Source organism: Pygoscelis adeliae, unplaced genomic scaffold, assembly GCF_000699105.1.
Source record: "Pygoscelis adeliae isolate BGI_AS28 unplaced genomic scaffold, ASM69910v1 Scaffold220, whole genome shotgun sequence".
In the NCBI taxonomy this organism is placed as follows: domain Eukaryota; kingdom Metazoa; phylum Chordata; class Aves; order Sphenisciformes; family Spheniscidae; genus Pygoscelis; species Pygoscelis adeliae.
In genome coordinates, this window is record NW_008824049.1 from 2,667,771 (window position 1) to 2,690,182 (window position 22,412).

A 22,412-nucleotide genomic window follows, 5' to 3' on the forward strand; every position below is an offset into this window, starting at 1 on the left:
AGCAATGTAAATAAACTGTTTAAAATAACACTGCTTATGGCTTTGCTAAACAGGCTTTTATGAGAGTCTACTTTGTCTTTTCACATAAAAAGCGTTGTGTTGGGCTCCAGCCTACAAATGTACTCTGATTAACTATATAGCTATTCCTAATAATGTATACAACTTGGTGGGCCTGAATCTGCCAGAACCAACCTTTTTTTTTTTTTCCCCTTAATATATTCACCATTCTCCCCTCTTCCCCTGGATATATGTATCCATGGGGTTTTTGTCCTTATCCGTTCAAAATAAACATCTGAGGTAAATATGCACTGACACTTGCATAATAAAGTGGCTCTAGGAAATAAACTATTCAATAAATACTATGCTAAAAAATCAACAATGGTTTTTGGTTTCTTTTTTGTTGTTTTTGGAAGGGCATCTTCAACCTGGTAAACTCCATACAAACTTATGATAATATCAGCCTGTCATTATTCCTCTGGTCGTCTTTAATTTCCAAATTATTTGTATTTAGCTTCTATATCAAGTTCACTTGCACTCAAAACCAATTGAACCTCTAGTGCTTACTGTATTGCCTAATCTTGTCATTACCACTACTGCACAGCTCTGTTTATGCTAAACGAATGGAAAATGATTGTTCAGAGTTAAACTGCTCTTCATTTGTTGCATGTAACTTCCTAATGGAGGAACCAGTTCTGCTCAGTCTTGCTAACTCTTGAAGAAGGAGAATGAGGAAGGCTATGCCTGCCTTCAGCGTGAATTTCTGGATGCATTATTATCTGATCCTGTTATGTCAAGCTTCAGCATGAGATATCCCTAATTTTATTTAAAAAGTAGGTGTACTGTTAGATTTTCTTTTTTTTTAAGAGAAAAATGGCAGCTCAGTCTCCTTGTCATTAACTGAGATGATATATTCATTACTTTGTCTACTGCTCTTTGACTATGCTCTAAGGTGATGTACTCTAGCAGCAGTTAATTGAAGGCACACTTGGTCCCAAACTGGTGGGAGAATACGCCGCCACTGTGTATCATAGGGTTGTGCTGAAGCCCTTAACTGCTTTTTAGACATTGACTGTCAGAGGACCAGAAGCTTTTCAGTGAGACAGAGAGAAGGGAAAACAGTGAGGATTTGGGTTAAAATAACAAGCTGAGAGGTAACAATTAACACTGATTTGCTGATTTGACAACTTGTTCTCAATCTAATTACCTAGAGCGGCGTAACAAGTCTTTCGGATACTGGAGGAAAAAGCAGGAATCATCTGACCCAATTTTAGTAAGGCATTGTCTTGCATAACAGTATTAGAAGTTTGCTAGCAGAGGGGAAACTACTTGTGAGCGAATACAGAACTGGCTGATCTCTACCCACTGGACAACAAATCTTATTAGTTTCCACTGTGGTCATATTGAGTGGGGCTCCCCAGGGGTCTGTTCAGTATTTCTATTGACTGAGTGGATAATGGAGTGGGAGGGTGTGCTTATTAGTTTTACAGCTGTCACACAACAGCAAGAAGCTTGAGTACATGACAGAACAGGATTAGAGGTGGAAGTAAGCTTTCCAAGTTAGAGAGGTGCTCCAGAGTAACAGAATCAAGCAAAACCAAGACATTTTTACAAATGAGAGGTTTGCCCCCACCTTCTCCATTTCCAATACTACATGTACATGTTGTAGCATTAGAACAAGTACATAATTTTGGGGGGTATTTTGGTTGGTGCTCTTTTAAATTTTAGGTGAGACTGGTTCTCAAAACCAGAATTTTAAACAATAACACTTTTACCATCTAGCTGCTATGGGATGTGCCTCGTTGAGTAACAGTAGTCATCTGATTTTGTACAATACCTAGCTTCAATCATGACACAGACAATTCAAATCTCCTGAATAATTTTTTAAACTTCAGAGAGTTTAACTGAATTAAGTGTAATTTCTGAAGTCTTTATGCTGAGATTTCTCTATCAGTAAGTTATAGGATTTGTTCTGCAACTCTTTAAGGAGCAAACTTTGGGATAAAAAGGACATTTCTTTCTAACCTAGCTCTCATTCACTTACTGTTGTGCTAAAGAGTTAGCCAGCACACATTCAGCATACAGAAGAATTGTTTTCATCCAGAAAGACTGGAACTCTGAAGAGGAGGTCAAAGGTTGATCTTTGTTTAAAACACAACCTTGTCTTGTAGGCTGTACAAAATCAAACAGTTCTATGAGCTCATGGTCACTGCTACAAGAATCCTTGCTCCTAACCATTGTTCTAAATTGGTGCCTCTTAAATTGAAGAACAGCTATCAAAGGAAAGGGTCTTCTGTTGGGTAGGTGTTAGGTGGGGGTGTCTCACGGTTCCGATCCAAACTTCAAAGGAGAATGCAGTTTTCTAGCAGCATGCTTGCTTGCTTTCTTCCCTTGTTAGTATGTGTATCTTGAAGTGCTGGGTAGTAGCGCTCCAAGAAGAAAATTCCTTTGAGTAGGTGTGCTATATGTACATTGCCATGGAGTTTATTTAAGTATGCCCTTCAACATTTTGAGAAAATTATGTATTGTGTTACCAACCTATCTTTGTTACTAGTTGAAATACGGAATAGTGCTCAGAAGTTTATACTATGAATGGTGTTTAAGAAGCCTGTATAGCTGTCGGGTGGTAGTTTGGAGGGAGTACGCAGACTAAAGCTTGTACTGAGGCAGGGTGTTGCATAAGGAAGCAATTGTTTGTTTGCTTGCTTAAAAAAATTAGAAAAAAACCCACTGAGACATTAAAGAAGCCGGCAGTTGGCCAAGAGGCTGGAGGAAGTCTGGGACACAATTTGGAGCTGAACTCTTCTCCCTTTGTTGATATCTGAATCACGTGAACTTCCTCACGTAGCTAAACCTGGGCTTGAGTGGTCCAGCCATTCACAAACCTATACCTAGAATTCATAAACATACACTCACGGCAAGCTACTAAAGCATTTATGGACTAAGATGATTAATCATTTATAGGTTTTTGTTCAAAGAGAAAAGGTGGAGAGATTACAGCTGCTTGAGAGCACCTGTTTGTGAATCTGTTGTAGATTCAATAGAATGGCTTGACCTGTATTTTGCAGAAAAATAGTTGCTGTTTCAAAAATAGGAGCTGAAAACGCCACTGTGAGATGGATGTTTACCACCTCTGAAAGCCAGCCATCAGAGACAAAACAGGGGCTAGCTAGAACGTACTTTAAAAACACAAAAGCTGTTGAGAGCTTAAAACGCTGGCTGAGTGCTCTATGCAGCTGACATTGGAAGGGTGAAGGCAAACTGGTGCCACGTTCTTTGCCTTGGGACCGGTTTTAAGCGCAGAGCCAGAAACCTGCTCTCTCCCATCAGTAACAAAAGCTAAAATGGAAATGAGAACACCATGCAAACAAACTAATTAAACATCTAGTAAAAAAGATGTAACACTGTCAGACGTTAGGCAAACAAAAGTCATTTTTAGATACGAACATTACCGCTATTTAGGGCTGAATTTTCAGCTGGCACAGAGTATTCTATCAGCCTCTATACAAATGCAGCCATGCATTTGTATGCCTAATTTAGGCAGTTAGAAGTACAATTACCACCCTACCTGCAAATTGGAATTAGTTTAAGCTGTCTTGGTGCCTGTATCAGCTGATCCATACACTGACACTGACTTTAAGTATAGAGTCTGACTATAGTGGGAGCTACCCTCTGTTGTTGAAGCAAGTTATTGTATATATAAATACATACATGTATGAAGTAGCGAAAAACAGATGCTTACAAAGAGATGTGAAGCATCCTTTTATTTTTACCCTACGTGGGGAGGCCTAGTGCGGGTACTTTATATTGGCGAAATTAAGCAATTAAAATTCTGATACTTATATTAATATGGGTAAAAAGAGGAGAACCTTTATACCTCTCATTCCCGCTCTCCCTCCGGCACTTTAATTTCTTCAAGGGCTGAGGAAGAAGGAAGTGGCTTTTGGCTTAATTCTGGAGAGCCCAGCTTTGCTGCTCAGCTTACCAGGCGCACTGCAGAGCCCACCCTATTTTGGAGGAGGTAAAATCTTGTGCCTACCAAAGCCTGGAAACAGGCTGTGTTCTGCCTCGGCAGCTCAGGTTTCCCTGGCACCTGCGAAGATCGGGTAAAGGATGACTTTTTGCACCTCTTCCACCACCTCCTTCTCTATCCAGAGATCGAGAAAAGCGCAACAGCCTGGCAAGCATGCTATCCATTTATTAATGGATTCTTTAAAATGGGATTGACTGGAATACAAATTGTATTACCTGAGCTCTTGGAGATTTTGTTTCATGTGCAGTTAAAAAAGGTAATGTTTATTTGTCAGTGTTTGGAGATACTAACTATCTCTCATAAATATTCAACTTCTGTCTTTACCCAAACAGTCAGTAATTCATTGGCTATGTTGGATTGTAAGCTCCTGCATGCTTTCTGCTGCTCTGTGATGGCAAAGATGATATTTCAGTAGTTTCTCCAATGTTTCAGCCTGGAGGGAATGTAAATATATGCATAAATGATTTTGAAAATGTGCCTTTTTTCTGTGTTTCAATGGCTCGTGCATTAGAGTTGGTATGGCTGACAAATCAGCACTGATTGCTAATTAAAAAGCTGAATATATTAAAGAGTTTCACACTTCCATTTCCTTCTCAGATTGAAACCCTAGCTGTATGAGTAAGTGCCAGTGAAGCTCTAATGGATACAGTCTAATTACTTGCAATTTTTGCTTTGACTTAACAGTTCATGAATTACAGTAACTCTGACTGACAGACCATTGCTGATTACTAATTAAATGGCAGAATTTGGTTTTACGCACCTCCAGCTTTTACCCCCACAAAAAGTGACTCCATATCTTAACAAAAAAGCTTTCTCTCTGCTTGTTTGTTGATATATAAAAGCTGATGGTCTCATCCCTCTGAAAACAAAAATTCTTAGGGCACATTTAACAATAGCGGTGGATAAATATATTTCAAAAATAAAGTTACTGCTGTGTTGCTTATAAAGGAGGCTTTGGAGAGAAACTGTTCAAGGCAGTGTAAAAACTCAGCGTGTTTCCCGGCACTCTCATTCTCTTATGGATTGCCTCAGTCCTCATTTAGTGAGTACAAAGAACAGTAAGATTTTTAGTCCTTTATCTGCAGGAGGGGACAATTCATTCCCTGCCATAGCTACTCCCTAGGTCACCCAGACACTAGAATAAATGCAGGAATGGATCATCTTTCTTGTTCTTTCTCTTCATTTGCCTTTTCTATTCAACATGCCCAGAATTTAATCTGGTTCTTGACAAGATTACTACTCTCCTAATCTGTGATATGTTTTAATTTGTGATAGTGATCTGTAGAAATGAGCTGTTGAGGTTGGGAGTTCTTCTTGTGATGATGGTGTCCCTCTAGTCCTGAACGGCAGCGGGTAGAGTTATGGAGAGCCAGTAAACACTGTTACTCTGCTATAACTTTTCTCACTAAATGCTCAGAAATATTCAGTTCTATTCCAGACTTTAAATCAAGAATAAGGGCTCATTAAAATTGCTACAGATCTTTTCAAATCAACATTAAAGGTATTGCAGCCTGATAAACTTTTCTTTGTGCTGATTTCAGTCACTGAAATTGTCACAAAAACACAGTAAAACTTTTATCCCAAAAAGAACAACCACCTCTAAAAGAAAATTGTGCTTCTCCAATCTCTTTCAGTGTGTGAGCATGTCCCCAAGTGTGTGAATATTTCAATACATAGTTTGTAAAAATCCATCAAAGATAATGCTCAAGAGCAAGGGTCAAAAGAAATGGTATGTTACTTGAGATCCCATATATCAAAAAGCACAGTGTAAAAATCCTTGGCATATAGGTGGTCTTAATGGTCCCTTCTGGACTTAAAATGTATTGCAGAGAGAAACCACAAAGTCATTTTTATAATTTAAAGCTTTATCTTTTCTCTGTTAGTAATTCTTCCTGTCTGAATATCACTGTTCACCTTAAGCAAAATAGAGATTATATTATTACTGTGAGATAATATAAAAGACTCTGCGTTATTGTGGTCAATACCCGTAATAAATGTAAAATTTGGCATTCTAATGGGTAGCGGAAAGGCCCCTTTCTCTTTGCCCCCACTTCTTCCATCTAAAGTAAGTATTTCATATCATTGCTTTTAATAGCAACTCAGAGTAACACATTTGTACAAAGAGAAGAATATGGCAGCGTCTGAAAAACAAACTATCCCAGGTCATCGTAACCGAACCACCAGGGTAATGTTTAGAAAACCTTTACGAGCAAAAGAAGCTTATGTGAAGTCTTGAAATTAGGTCTTTTGACTACAAGACCTCAGAAAACATTTTCTGATACTCATCTATTTAACTTTGTGTTATTCATGATGGTGTGATCTTTCAAAAAAATGGCAAGATTTTACAAAGATGTATGAAAACCCAGAGAAACGTGGCAGCTGCTTCCACCAGGCACTTCTGAAACTCCACCAAGACCTACTGTCTTGGTGAATACTGAGATAAAGCTTTCTGCAGCTGGCAGCCCACAGGGTGGAAAAATTCCACCATTTCCTCTCTTTGACTAGGAAATGACTGGAATGACTCAGCTCACGTTGTTAGTGTAGCAAGCATGACCTTTTTAAAGATGACTGCCGTATGGAGCTTTTTCACCTCTACTTTCTCCAATTTTCCTTTACTCAAGAATGACCAGCTTCAAGGAAAAAGTTCACTGCTCTAATTGAATATTCTCCATATTGAGAAGGGTAAAAATAAACATTCTTCTCGGTTTATTCACGCATAGACTAGAATCATCCAAGTGTGACATCTGAAAGGAACTACATGATTATACTCTGAAATCAGAACAAAGTTCATCTTGTGTGATTTCTTATTTTTTCCCTGCAGACTTTGAAAGAGGAAAGAGATTTCAGAATCTTAATACCCATTAAAGCTCAAGAAAGCCAGGGCTGTGCGCTCCTGTGTTAACCTTTTTAGTATTCTGCTGGCTAATTGTCTGTCCATTCCACCTTCTCCTCCCAGGTTAATGGGGTGGTTAACAGGGGAGGACAGGAATGGTTGGCCAATCACACTACAAAGCAAACTGAAAAGGTCAAAGTAATGCGCTGTATTATTCATAGACTATGCCTTGCCGAGGTATCTTAGATCTCATGTCTTCTCGTGATGAATTGCAACAAGAACAAGAAACAGCCCAACGTGAAATTGGCTCTTGTGACAATGATTGTAGTTCAAATGGAAAAATGTAAAACTGTGGCCTGCTGTTGTTCTGGTTTTTGAATTTAAAGATGTGTGATCACATCTAGCCACTGAATAAGCAGCAGGTTACATTTGTATGACTTCTCAGCTGGGTTGTAGGTAAAATACAGTGTATATATATATAGATTCTTCTAATTTTAGCCATGGACTTTGTTTTGGAAGTACTGCGTGGTGCCTAATATCCCTCCTATGTCTTCTGTATTGATAACCTCATGATTAGTTTATAGATTTCTTAATATGACTTCTTTTTAAGTGGTGTTTTGTTTAGAGGTATTAATATTCTAATTCCTAGAGAGGCCACCTAGAGTGGGCTGTAAAACAGTCCTTGTTCTCAGGAGCTTGCAATCTCTATAGTCAAATTTGAAGGCAAACTTGATGTAACCATTCTTTTCTCCTTCACCTTTGATGTGAAATGGAGTTGGAGGGAGATACTGGCAGAGGCAGAAGCGTGACTGAGGTACTCCCAATTATTTTCTGAGTGCTGTCCCTCTCATTGAATACAGAGGGAGATTAGCAACAGCAGACTACTGATTTAATCCCTAGCATTGGATGCCATTAGTGCATGTCCTCATTTAGTCCCTACCACTGGATGTCATGAGTGCATTTCATCTTCTTCCTCTGGTGGTGTGTTTAATTTAATACTTTAGCTGTAGACCCATTCTCCATCACTTTGAATCACAACCTTGTATTTTTCAAGTGTTTTTATCATGCCCCGTTGACAGGAGAGACTTCACAAATAGTGGAAGTGAAAAGTGTTTATTAAGACCAAACACCATCTAGTCTACCTTCTCTGAGTTGTAATTAGTGTTGTAACCCAACAGTAAACATATACCTAACACCTGAAGGAGCTGACTCTGCTTGTGCTCATTGTCCCTTCCAGGGCTTAGTACAGAAGTTCTGGCATTTACAAGGAAGCAAGGATTGCAACAGCAAGCAGAAGAGTTATGAGGCAGTCTTAAGGGAGAAGGTATTTATACCTTTTTATTTCCCCCCTCCCTTTCATTAAGTTGGTACAGCATTCTTTGCTTTTCATTGAGTGGTTTCAACTGACATCAGTTGCCTGGGGCCAGTGAACCTAGCTGTCAACAGATAAATCATTTTTGTGACAAAAAAATTCTATGATGGAGGGAAACAAACTCCCATCATTCATTTGGAAAATAGTCTTTGAAAGAGAAGTGACCTGAAAGTGGAACTCTTGAGGCATGGTCTCATATGTGTCCTTGGATATGAGACTAAAATAGCCACAGCAACCGTGGGCCAGACTGTTTTTAATGTGCCCTTAACAAAAAAGAAGATGAGGAATGAAGTCTAACTTGTAATAATATTTTGTGAATGAGAGGAGCCATGGTGTATGTCATCACCCTATAGAAATCACCAGTTAAGAGGCCAGAGAATCATTATAATACAGCCTGCAGTTTCTACAAAAGGCAAGTTAATTATTATGTGTTTTAATTTTTGTAGATGGTCCTAGTGAATCTCATGCTTTAGAAACTATACTGCATGCAGCAAGCATCAAAAATCTCCCCCCGCCTTCTTCCCCATTGTCCAGCCAAAATGTAGTTATATTCACGGAGTAAAATTGACTCTCAGCGAGTCCTGACTAAAATACTATGCAGATATGCAGATTTGGGCCTGGGAATCTGTGCATTACAGATGGTTATTTTTGGAAAACAGCAATGCCCTTCTCTAGGACAGAGGGTCCTTTCATGTTTACTTTGTGTTGTTTCATAGATGACTTCATCTCCTGACAACTGCTTTAGTCTGTGTCTTTCTGGAGGCTAAAGGGCACTGTAACCAGGTGTTGGCCAAGATGTTTCCGACACCTTACAGATTGATTTGGGCTATGGCCTCTCTCTCTCTCAGTGATGTATTGATCTGCAGCGTAAGACAGGTTTTCCGCCCTACCTGATATCTGAAAAGTGAAATGTCACATCTTGTCTCAGATCTGGGTCTCCCGCAACGCTCTGCGATGAGACTGGTGCATCTTTCTCAGTGTGCTCGGATCAACTTGTTCATGTCACACAGACAACTGTTTTTCACTGGCGATGTTGCTTTTCTGTTCCCAAAGATCACCTGTTTTCAGTGCACTTTATTCTTTTTCATCATTCTAGGTAAAAATACCTGATTTTGCATTAAATATTGCAGAATTGTAAGCCAGCTTGCATGAAATTAAGAGTATTTGCTTAAGAGCCTCATGATTTACCAAACTGTGTGTTGACTGTGACTTGATGATCCGTGGGGAGCAGTCTTTCTGATTTAGTGTGTGTCTGCTCATCAAAGATGGATGATTGCCGCTATGTGTCATAAAACTTCATCTGACAAAACCAACTCCATAGCAAAATAATGCCGTCTCCAAAGGGCAATAATTCTTCGTTTCTCTGTACCACATGTTTAAGGAGCTCAAGCTAGCTCAGATTTTCTCAAAAAGATTTCTTTATACTTATTCTGTAAACAATGAACAAAGGACCATTGAGTCTTTTGCCAGTTCTTTCTTAGTTTTCAAAAAGCCTTTAGGAGAGCCTAGGAAGATGGTCTATAGCAGCTAAAAATCTGTAGGATTTAGACTCCTATCTATGATAAATAGATAATGGGAATTAAGTGGCTAAACGCCTTTGAGGTCCTGGATTTTTAATTAAATCTTAGGGCTGGGAGGTGGATTTTTCCTTTCTTTCTATCTTGTTGTTTTAAAGTCACCCTTTAATGAGAAAATGTAATGAACTGAATGCTGTTTTTACAGGGTGAGGTTATTTTCTTACAAAGTAAACACAGTGAACAAAAAGGAGATGCCAGCCTTAAAAGAGACTGCACACATCAGCTGGGGATGCCTGTCAAATGTCATCTGATAAGGTGATCTCTATTGAAAGGTAGGTGCATTGCTTTGCTCACTGATGGCAGGTCTCAGAGGATTTGGGAACCTGCGCTCCTTTGAAGACCAAAGCGATGTAAGATGCGCGTACATGACAGACTGCTGCTGTGGCAGTGCAAGACGTGTCGCAGATCCTTAACCGAGAGATTTGCACTGGAGAAGGCAGCTGCAGTTATTCTCTTCCCTGGAGTGTTTGTGCATTTTTTAAAAAACAATTACTATCTAATGGGGGAAAAAATCATCCTTAGTGCACAGTCAAGAGTGAAAGACTTCACGTTCTTAACCATGGGGCAACAGCTGGGCTCCTTTTTTTCCTTTCTTGTCGTGTCATGTTTCTTGCACTTGTAGTTGCTGCAGCCCTAAGGTGCAGGTTGCCACTTTTCGCCTATAGAGTGTACCAATATCTGCAGTGTAAGGCATTGACCTGGAAAGAAGGCAAGGTGAGCCTGAATTCCTCTTAGCTGAGGATGGAGGGATCCTTGTTTTCAGTGCTTCCTGGATGATAATCAAACCAGGAGGATTTTATAGGGTTTGAATGCAGAATATTCTCAGAGCAGAAAATACAGGCCCCTTTTTGGCTGGGTGTTATTATTTAAATAAACAAGACAATTTAAAATAAGCCTTTCACAGACATTTATTCCAGCCAGTTAAGACTAATGAAGTGCAGGAGTGTCTTGCTAAAGATACCCCATGCTGAAGGGAAGGCTCATTAAGTGGAAAGGTGGCTTTTTTGACCTATCTATCAAATATCTACAGTGTTAATTTTCTTGTTCACTGTGTGGCCATGTCTTTAGGACTGGTAAGGAACAGTTTTGTATTTCCTAGGCTCCAGTGTTGCTGTGTACTTTGAGTCCTCTTCATTTTCATTTTTTCCATCCTAGCTGTTCTCAGCCTTTTGTTCTTTAAGTAGTTGTCTTCTGCTTGGTATAAGTAGTCTTCGATTAGTCCAATCTGCAATTATAAAGAAGTGGTGTCAGAAGCATGTCCCTTCCCTCCTCTAAAAACTTTAAAAACTTGTGCAATTAGTTTATTTCAAAACTAATTGTCATTAGAAAGAGAAATACATGAAGGCACCTCTCATACAGTTGGCTGGAGTAGCAGTACCTGATTTCATAATTTTTTTTTTTTTTTGTCCCTTTCCATTTGGATTCAATTACTTTACTGCTGTGGAATACACTTTCATTGAAATCTGTACATTGAAAACAGGAATTTATCACAACTCTGTCTTTAAATGGCATTGAAAAACAGCCACTTTAAAAGGAAGGGATGATGAGGAAATTAATCTCAGGCAAGTTTTTCTTGATAAGGAAAGAGAACAGAGGCTTCTGGCATTTATATGCCAAAAATCAACACATGGAGAAAAATGAGTATTCCACATTGCTGTGGCAAGAACCATTTTTCTATTAAATCAAAATGAAGTTCTGAATAAATATGTTTCCCCATGAATATAATACACTAGAGAATACAGTAAAAGAATAGATGACCTCAGTGTCCCCCCAAAATAAAAACGTAATTATTCTAATAAAGAGTACGTTCAGATAGACACATCTTCCTTGCAGAGGTGATTTCAGAACAACCAAAAATATAGATTAATAGTACTGTGTACAGGTATTCTGTAAATACCAGGCATTCATAATTTTATGGCTATGTCTCCCCATACCTTACCTTTATTCATACCCTCTGTCAGCTTTTGCGATATGCAGCGTTTCTGTAAGGTGAAGATGAGAATCATCTCCCTTCACACTGAGTTATACTCAAGACCTAGACCCTACATAATGTGAGGATCTAAAGAATCAATCTTCCAATTGCATTTTAAGCTGAAATATTTAAGAAAAAAAAAAAAAAGTCCTAATCTATCATCCTGACACGCATTCAGTGGAGCGTTGCTTCTTTAGGCACAACACAGAACAGCTGACTGTGAATTAATCTGAGCGTGGCTTCCTATTGTATTTATTCATATATTGAGCTGTTACTAAAGTGCTCCTCAGCCCTGAACTTGAAGCTGTGCCGTGCGCTCTGGCCTTGGTTTGTGCTGGTGAGGGCTGTGCGTGTGTGATAGAGAAAAAATGAGGCAAGCAGAAAAGTTTATGGACCATTACTTCTGCCTCCCTGGGGTGCCAAGGGCACAAGGAACACATTTGGGAGGGGAGCTCTGCCTCCTCCTCCCCACGAAGCTTGCAGGGGTGACATTTTCAGTGGATCGGCTTTGCATAGCACCGTGTATGATGCCATGAAAAAGAGTTTTCTACTGTGCTGGTGAACCTTGATGGGCACTTGCCCGTGGGCTTTTGCTCCTCTGTTGCCAAGAGGTCCATTGCAACAGGAGCACGGGGAGGTTGGGGCTCTCTGGACAGCCTCGCGGGCTGGCTCTGCTGTGACGTGCTCACCATATAAACATGTGGAGGATTAAAGAAAGGAATCACGATGCTAACCTCATTTCTAAGAAGCTGAAGTAAAAGCTTAGGAAATCATTGATCTGGCCAAAAGCACACGGGAAGTCTCAGAAAGACTAATCACTTAGTGCCAAGCTCCAGTCCAGGGGCTTAGCCATATCAAAAACAACCACCAAACCCCCAAGACTCTTCTGCAACAGACCAAATTAAAATGTCTACATAACTTTCTTCTGTGCTTAAAAGTAATTTTTTCTATTTTGGGGGTATTGCTTGTGTTTGGGGAGCACAAAGGGTGGTAAGAGGAAGGGAAACGGGTCCCGGGTGATGGGTAGGGTGTGGGGTGAGGGCAAAAGGAGCACCAGAAAAGCAACAATTTTTACAGCAGCTCCTTTAGGACCATACAGCAGTGCCTGCACTGCTGGTGATGCCACCAGAAAGCCCCGGTGGAATGATGTTCCTACCTCGAACCACGGCTCAACTGCTGTTGTGTGCTTTTCATATTTATAGAATACCTGTCAGCTCCAGCCCGCAAAATAAGTTCTAATATGGCATATCAGGGGTGGAAATAATAGTTGCTTACATAATTGCAATGTTACTGACACAGCTGATGAGCTGATGATGTTATTTGCACAGCAGTGATGGCATTCAAACCCTTGCCGACTTACAATTACACTGTATGCTCTGAGCCCTAGCATGATTTAAATTACCATACAAACACAATGAAAACACAGTCTCTTGACAAGATAAAGGAGGGGGGGGAATGGCTTAAAAATCTCTTTTTGGTGGCTGCAGTGTTCAGTAGTGCTTATTCATGGCTTTTTACCTTACACATTTCATTTTAAGAAAGTAAATTGGAAGCATTGTGTTCTGCCTTTTTGCCTTGATTTAAAACCTCCCTGTGCCCGCTCTTCTGCTGTCTGACTGTGGTGAGCCACCTTTGGGGCTCTCATTGGGAAATGCAAATTTTTTAAATCAATAGCTTAACTTTTTTTTTTTTCTTCCCCCCCAATAACTGTTTAAATAGGAACCTGTGTGGATGGGAGTAGGCAGAAGGACATAGTTTGTAACCAGCCCAAATGCGATTAGTGTTAGAGCCAGAGCTGTTGTAGGAAAGTGGATTTTGGAAAAGACTTGTAATGTATTCCCAAACAGAGCAATAGCTGGCCACAGACTGATGCTGAAACCAAATCTCAGGGTTATCTAGCTGAGCCCTGCAGCCACTATATAGGCTAAAGCAGCACTGAAGCCCAAGTGAAGAGCTCTGCAGGACTTGGTTCACAGCAGAGCATTCATTATTGTTGTTGCCAGTGATTCACACGAGGCTCATTTCAGGTCTGATCCTAACCTGCACAGAGATCAACATCGTTGGGTCAGTCCTTTGCACTATTTGTACTTGGATTATGTTTCCCCACCTCTAATCCCCTGAGCCACATAGTGTCCATGTGTGCCACAGTCTGTGCTTGGGAGCTGGTCAGCAGCATTGCATCCCATCTCCAGGGGCTGTGCTCAGCTTTCGGTAGCTGAACATGCTGCTTGACGTCCTTGGAGTGAAGTCCCTTAAATATTCTCCTGAACATGTGAAACCACGCTTCTCCCATCTACCCAGCTATACAGTGTCTTTATGGTCTTTTTCTCAAGTGCCTGGTGACCTGAGAACTTATGAAGACAAATTGGGCTTCAACTTATTTTTAATCTTCCACTGCTATGACATCTTACTTTCAAGATATCCTCCTCAGTTACTCCCAGCAGTGCAGTGGCAGCATTTCTACTTTGGATCAATGCCTACAGCCCTGGCCCAGCTAGAGGCTCCTCAGTGCACAACTGCCCCTCCGTTCAAGTTCCTCCCGTTTCTCCCTCATTAGCTCCTGATTTCAGGCTGCTCCTGACCCTCTTTCTTTCACCGGATTTTTCTCTCTCTCTTTAGTCTGGCCCCTGTGATCAGCTGGAGGGAGCAGGGGAAAAAGGGAATAGACAGAATGAAGACCAAATGGAAAGAGGGAAGAAATAGAAACAAAACTTGCCTTTAAAGCAAATTACATGCTTAGTCCACAGCATATCCGTGTGGTATCTGTAGGTGCTTTGGGATCAAGGTAAGCAGAGAAGTGTAGGGGTCTGGGGACATAAATTTGAATATGAACCAAGTACTCAGTAGAGTTTATTTTGTGCTTTTTACGTTAATACTGCATTTATTTTACATTGTCCCAAAATTCTCCTTTGCGCTTCAAATTCTTGCATTGATACTACATCGTGGAAGATATCGATGGTGGAAATTGTTGATTTGGGGAGGGGCAGAACAAAAAGCAAGGGAATTAATACCAAGAAAACACTTGGGCTTCTGCAAGAGTACAGATGTATAGTGTTGGTGTTTCAACTGTCTGCCTTCAGTTTTATACCCACAAAGGTACCTGGGGTATCAAAGCAATGGGCTAGTGCCGGGTCTGCATGCCTAACACTTAGGGGAATTAAATTAGGATAGAGACATCTCTAGGCTGGTGGCCAAATGAAAACAAGAAACAGGACAAGAAAAGCAAACTTGTTTGGCCCACCTGAAGGAGATTACACTATTTTTTTAAGCCAGAGGAATAAATGGGAAGGACAAAACCTCCGTGTGTGCCCTCAGATCAAGAAGCTGCCGGCCTCGATGGCACAGCCTCCGCTGTGTTGCTGAGACACCAGCACAGAGCTGCAGCACCGACAGGCCACGTCTCAAAAGTATTTCTATTCTTTTATTCTCGGGGAAAATCAGGTGAATGGGCGAGGTTGTGTCTGCCTTTCCTCAGTGGAAGGGCATTTTTAGTCTGACACAGGGTGAGAAGGTGAAAAGCATAATTAGTGCACCAGAAGCACCTGGATGGACTATTAAGTCAATTAGTCTGCTCTGAATTCCAGTTCTGAGTTTGCTGGGAGAAGAAAATGATCTGTGGTCCACGCGAATACTCAGGTGATCAACTCATTCTTAACTGAAATTGTTTTACACCATTCTTTAAGGTTGGGCAGAATCTGTACATACTTATGGTTTTGGTACACTTATCTAATGCAGTTTATGCAATGAAAACACAGAGCTCTTTGGGTAACAGGCAATGCAAAAGGATTAGCTGGAGAGATGAACTGCAGAGGGTCTAATCAGGCAAGGCAATATATGGTTTCCCTTTGGCTTAGGATTTGATTCAGACCTACAGGTGTTTTTGAAAATGACATTATATAGATCTGCACAAAGGTAAGGAACAATACAGGCCTTGTTTGGAGCACATAAAAATACTTCTAATCCTGCCCTTTTGTACATGTTGTCCAGTGATGGATAAAGGGGAGATACTCGCTGCTGTGAGCGTTCAGCCCTGCTCTCTGGATGCCATCCTGATTGATTCGCTCGTGGCATGGAGGGATACATAAGCAGCACTTGCTGGCTGCAGCTGAATTACAATCATCGAAAGATTTCCATGTAGGGGACCTCTGGAGGTCATCTAGACCAACCTCCTACTCAAAGCAGGGCTTTATAGGAAGTTCACATCTCTTTTTTTCTGAAAAACTTACTGCATTTCTGGTAATGCTCTATCAGTCACTTCTGAACTTGCCTACATGCATCTGGTTTTGCCCTGAAATACCACAATGCAAGTATATTCTTCGCCCTTCCTACGCACTCATTGGGATAAGACATCCCACATATGGCTCCTAATTACGTGATATGTACCAGCTACGATGAGGGAACACTGTGATACTATCCATCACTCAGTGTGGTTTTGTCCAAGTCCTGATGGGCCACAGATGTCATGAAACTTGTCAACCTTTGCTGCAAGGGGGCTGTTCCAAGGAACAGATGTCTGTGTTCGATGGCTTACTGATGGTCCAAAGGAAGCTTCGTGGCTTATCCAAAAATGGGGGAGATATTCTTGCTGCAAGCTAACTTGAAAGCACGTCTTTTAAAAGATCGGCATGAATTTGAATACCAATACAAAGTATCAGTTATATTACCTGCTAAAGAGTTTAGAATGAAATGAGAAAGAGCCAGGATCCCACAAGGAAAAACTCCTGTAGGAAAATAACTTTGTTTAGAAAAAAATGTAGATGGATAAGCAGCAAGCAGACTCTGTAAACTGTAAAATCATAAAAGTATGTCTCGCATGGATGCATGTGTATGCATTCTCTACAATGCCTAAACATACAAACTTCCTAAATCCCAATACAAATCGGGGGAGTCACTCTCAAATAAGACACAGGTGCTTTTGAAAATATATGCAGGAGCTATAAATAACATGTAATGGCAAAAAGGATGATCTGGCATACAGAATCTATTTTTATTACTTGGGAGCTATTAGTAATAGAAGGCAAATGAGCTGCCTTTAAACGTGAAGTACCTCTCAACATTTTCCTTTGTCTCCCAGAGCTACTTGCTAAAGCACTCTTTGGAGTGAATATAACCAAAGGAACAGTCTTGAAGGGCCTATGATTAAGTAAGGATGGCTGTATAGAGTAAGGAGGAAAAGCTGAGCATATGCTTGAGAAAAGCTAGTGATATTTTAATAAAAATGAAACCCCAATCTGTACCCTCCGTTAAGTTCAGTTAGAACAAAGGTTGCGCAGTATCTGGAAAAAAACCAATGATTTCACTGTTTGTGTGTTAAGTGAAGTGCATTTGAGCTGCTATGGTCGCTTTTGGAAGGGAGTGGGTTTGCACAGTAGCTCATGATCTGAACTGCCACGGGCAGGCCAAAGTCACGTCTACTTCAGACTTGAATAACACCTTGTACACCTGAAAGCTCACTGTTTCTTAGAGTCACAGCCTCTGTTTTTTATATTGCAATGGTGGTCTAGCTGTGATCAGGAGGTATAGCTGTTTAGTGTGTGGTCACTAAATAGCTCAGCTTTATGTTAGATACTGGTGTCTGGAGGGTTGGAAATGGGCAGGATGCAACTGCTTCTTCCAGTGTAGCTGAGGGCTATGTAGGCATCTTGCTGGCGCATCTTTTCTTCTCTTGTGTGCGAGACACAAAGAACCAGAGACTCACAAGGGCAGGAATTGATTTTAGGGACCAGGAGTATTGATAACTCCTGAAATCCCATTGACACCTCTCTCTTACACAAAGAGCTCTGTGAATGCTGTCACGCTTTTATTGTCCCTACAGTGGGGCTGAATTTATTAATGGGACTCTTTGGTTGCCTACATTTCTTTTGTATCACCTCAGATTCAGTGGGGCAGATCTCATTTTCTGCTCACACACTCTCCTAACTTCCTCTGCCTGTTCTGAAAACTTCACTCAGTGCCAGGTTAGAAACCTCTGCCATAGTTTCTTCTTGTCCCTCTCAAGGCTGTTGCTGATTCTGAGTTAATCCTTTCCAGAATGTCTTAATATGTTTTCTTTAATCTTAGCATGAAGCCAATCTTTGGTCAACTCTAACAAAAATTTTTGCATTTCTACCTAGTTGCTCTGCTCTTCATTTCCTTCACTCTCATTCTACCTGAATCAGTGCTACTAACATTTTCCTTTTGCATTTGCACTTTTCTGACTTCATTACACATTAGATATTACACATTAGACTTCCACTCCTGTTCCAGAAAATGTGCTTTTCCTATCCTTTCCCATCCTTTGCTTTCCCCCTCCCTTTGAACAATGGGTCCATGCGTTCACGAAACATGCAGCTGCATCACTGTCCCGAGATGAGAACAAATCAGGAACCACTTTTCTTCTATTAGTTCAGGAATAGCCAAATTAAAAGAGTGTACCAAAACGCAACAACTTTTGAAGTCTGCGTGCTCTGAGAACAAGCGCAGTTCCTGGTGGCTGTGGCACAGGCTTGGATGACTTTACAAGACGTTACAAAGTCATGTACATCAAATAACCATCATAGTAGCCAGCGTAATACTATTCAGCAACACGTTCACTTTCCATCAACATACTATGAATCTCCCTCCTTGCTCCTCTGGCTGACCGAAAGCCTAGCACATCTATGGCCCTTTTCCATGGCTTGATTTTCAACTAAGAGATAATGTCAGTGGAAGAGCACAGTTCATCAGACAGTGTTCCCCTGCTGTTGCAGAAGGCAGAGATGTAGTAAGCAGAGGTCAACTACTGAAAATCTGTGTGTCTGGCTAAAAGATTATATAATATATTAGGCTAATCTTACTTAATTTCATATTCACATATATTAGTGCAGCTTTTGTTATATACTTATCCTTACGTAAGTTACATCTGTTCTTTTATTCACTTATCCATGTTTGCTCTGCTTTCAGATTTATGAAACAGGCGTTCCACTGAGCTCAGCAAATGATGGGCATAACTTATCTAAATTGCAAAGTATGTGATGCCCTTGAGGTAAACTCAGATGTGAAGGTTTTATGAAGTGTCTCACATGTGGAAGTGTAGGAAAGTGTTTATTTGCCAACTCCTGTCTATCCTTTGGCTGCTCAGATGATGGTAAGAGGATCCTATGAAACTGCCATGAAAGCCTAGGGGCTAAATGGAGAAGTAGAACTACATTATTATCTTCATAGGGGAAGCAGAGCCATACTGGCACTTGCACTTATTTTGCTTTCCTCTCTTTGGATGTCAAAAATTTCTGGTTGATAGACTCTAAAGTATCTATTTATTTAATGAAATGCCTCTCACTGAACAAATATTGTGAGGCTTTATTAATGAATTTATTCTTATGAGATAGGAAGTAATCTCTTTTTATTTCTTTATTTTTTCTCTTACAAGACTGCAGAGAAACAAAGTGTCTGTAGAGGAAAGGAGGAGCCTTCCTGCTGTTTTATGTATCTGAGATACTCTGAGCCCCTCTGCCTGTCTGTAGCTGCTATAGAGTCCTGCAATGGCCATGCAGAGACCGGGTTCCTTGAGTTACTAAGGGCCAAGCTTTACCGCTAGTCCCAGCATTCATGTTCACAGCAGATTTCGCTTACATCATATGTAACTCTGTCAGCAAAGAAACTAGTCAATAATGGCCAGACCTGGCTATTATGGTAGTGCCTCCACTTGCTTAAGACCCAGCGGCTGGACTGAGTCTTGTGGGACTGAGTCAAATTATCAGGTGGTTCCCCTCAATCTTTCTTGGAAGTTTCCTGTTCATTGCTGCTGAGCCTTGTGCATCAGAGGTCATTGTTCAAACCACTGGGCTGTCAGTCTTGTTAAAATAATACTTCGAATTAAGAAGTGAATTTACACTTTAAAGTCCAGTAGGCAAAAATACATTTCTACCTCTGTTAGCTGGTGAAGACTTAAGCCTTTTTAAAAGAGGAGGTTTGATGCTCTTTCCCATAGCGTTTCCTATTGACTACTTTAGGAGGGCTTCCCATTCATAAGGGTTGCTTCAGAGAAGTCTGTTCTCATGAAATGCTGATGGTGTGATATTTAAGTACCTTCGCGATTCAACCTATAACACAATTTGGACAGAGCCAGTAACTAAAAAAAAAAATTCCTAAGCCCTAGTATGGTGCCTTGAATCCTCTGTAAGCCCAGCAGTCTGGCCACCAGCAAGTTCAGTTTGGGAATTTCTGACAACTATAAAAAGCAGGAAGGTGGTAAAAATTTTTTTAGGAATGCCCACATTCCTGAAGTAGACAGGGACTCAGTCCCTCCGTTAATTGCTTGCCAGGTGTCTGTTTCCCCAAATCGCTAATACAAAGCTCACATTTTATCCAGGGGACTGAGAGGAAAAGTGTCGGTAAAATCCTGGAGAATAGGGATTTGGGGAGACTGACCCGGCCCATTTTTCCTGCCTCCGAGGCATTCTTCACGGATATCTAGTACATGGGTAAAGCCACTGTAGGAGGATGTTTCTTAATCTCCCAAGGTAACCTAGGCTCTCCCAGGTCAGCTCTCCTTGTGGCTGGAGAGTCCGTAGCCTGGTAATACCGAGAAAGGCATCTTCTGTGCAGCGATGTTCTCTTTCCTCCAGCTAATTATGAGGTCATTTTTCATTTCTTTGTATTTAAAGCTTCCAAAAATAATTAGCCCATTTGATAAATTAGTTTGCTTAAAAACATAAATTTGTCAGTGAATTGGATGAGCAGCGCAGCACCCAAAACACTTGAAGCTACACATATATTACTACTTTGTCAGTCCTGTAAATTCAAAATTGCCCAGATTAATTTCAAACTAATTTGATAAGTCCTCCACTGTGACAAAAGGAAAAGTGTTTGGGTGTCACGCTTTGTGCCCTTCTGTGTCAGATTTCAGCCTGAATTAATTTTTTATGGCTGACTCTAGAATATAAAACTCTGAAAACAGTGGATTGTAATGGCAATTCTGACAGACCCTTCAACCATTTGGAAAATAGGCACTGCTATAATTCTGCTGCATTAGAGAAAAATTTTGAGTGCTTTCATTAGGTGCAACAGCTGTTTCTATTGCAAAAGCCAAACTTCATTGGTGGTAGCATAGCTGTCAGCTTTCCAGAGTTTTGCATTTATAGCTGATTGTATAAACTCCTTTATGTTCTTTCTCGCTTTCCAATGTATGTAAAATAATTCAATAGCAAAAATACAAATAACTACCTTGTAACTAGATCTGTGTGAAGGTTCTTTGTAGGCTCCTACAATCAGCCTCATGTGATGAGCAAACTGAGAAATACTGAACTTTTCAAAATGATTCTAGCACAAGTGATGTGGTAATCCACACCACATCAATTTTTAATCATCAGATTTAATCCTCCTTCTTAGTGATGTGTTAGAGTTCTTTAGCCTAGCGTAACATTCTTAATTAGAGCTGATTTAAAAAAAAAACCCAACACAAACCAACAAAAAATCCAACGGAAATACCCCCAAGCTCCCTGAGTGTTTTCCTGTCTCCTCTACTTAAACAGAATTTTTTCCTAAGACCATTCTGAATGTGCTGAAATTAAATTTTGGAAAAAAGTAAAGTAGAAAAGAAATATTTGATCATGCTTTTCATTTTTTTCTTCTGATATAATATAGAAAAGTATTTTTGTATTATGAAACAAACAGTGAGTTCCACTTGGAACAAGATGCCTCAAATCAAAGTTATCTGAGTTGTCGAAAATGAAATGCAAAACTATGTTCAGAATGCAAACAAATTTTGAAGCACCAAATTTTAAAATGGCAGAGAGCAGATTTTCATGGATTCAGTAAATTTTATTCCCGAATTGAATATTTGGAATCTGTGCATTGAATTATGCACAGATTCTTGTGGCATAATATGGGATACCAGTCCATTTATAAACATTATCTTGATTTCCATTAAGATTATACTGAAAGTAAAAGTAACCAGAGAAATAGAAAGGTTGTACATACATATATATGAATACATCGAAAGAAAATACTTTGTTTTACTGAATTTACAATGAAATATTAACCACTGTCTGTTGAAATATGTGGTAATCTTTTTGGTACCACCACCAAACTTTTAATGAGCCTTTAATAAATTTAGATATCTATGTACTTGGTCTAACTTTCAGCCGTGATCCTTTCTCAGGATTTCTCTGAACTGTAGTCATTGAGAGTTGTGAAAATCGGGCTGGTTATTTGAACACCTAACTGTGGATTAAAATCCAGACTTTCGGAAAAACTTTGGAAAACTGTCTTCGATATTTAAGTCTCTTGTCTGAAAATGGGAAGGATAAATGCTAGAGAAGTACAGGGAATAGGCTATTTGTAAATATATCATTGACTCTTTGCATTCATCTAGTTATCAATGTTTATTATATATGGCAGGAAATATGTATGTAATTGTCTAAATATATATAATTCATATCATACATAGCGTTTGTGTTGCAAAAGATTCTCATATGATCTGTAGGCAGGTGTGAGAGATTTAGAGACTATCCTGGTGCAATGTAAAAGCACTATGAATATTTATCCTTTGTTTTGCCTCATGAGTGTTTGAAAGAGATGAAACCCAGCCTGTCTATAATTTTGGGCATGTAGGTTTTGGTTACTTTCTGAAAACATTCTGTACTTGGAAAACTTTATTAAGAGCCACT

At 40.0% G+C, this 22,412-nt stretch overlaps 1 protein-coding gene across 1 annotated transcript in view; it reads right to left on the minus strand.

The window, feature by feature from the left end:
• Window positions 1–10,857: 10,857 nt before the first annotated feature.
• SPATA16 (spermatogenesis associated 16) overlaps window positions 10,858–22,412 on the minus strand; it is a 95,010-nt gene continuing 83,455 nt past the window's right edge. The window contains exon 12 of the mRNA XM_009333606.1: window positions 10,858–11,037. Within this exon, the coding sequence (XP_009331881.1) occupies window positions 10,858–11,037 (180 nt within the window). The remainder of the gene's footprint in view (window positions 11,038–22,412) is intronic.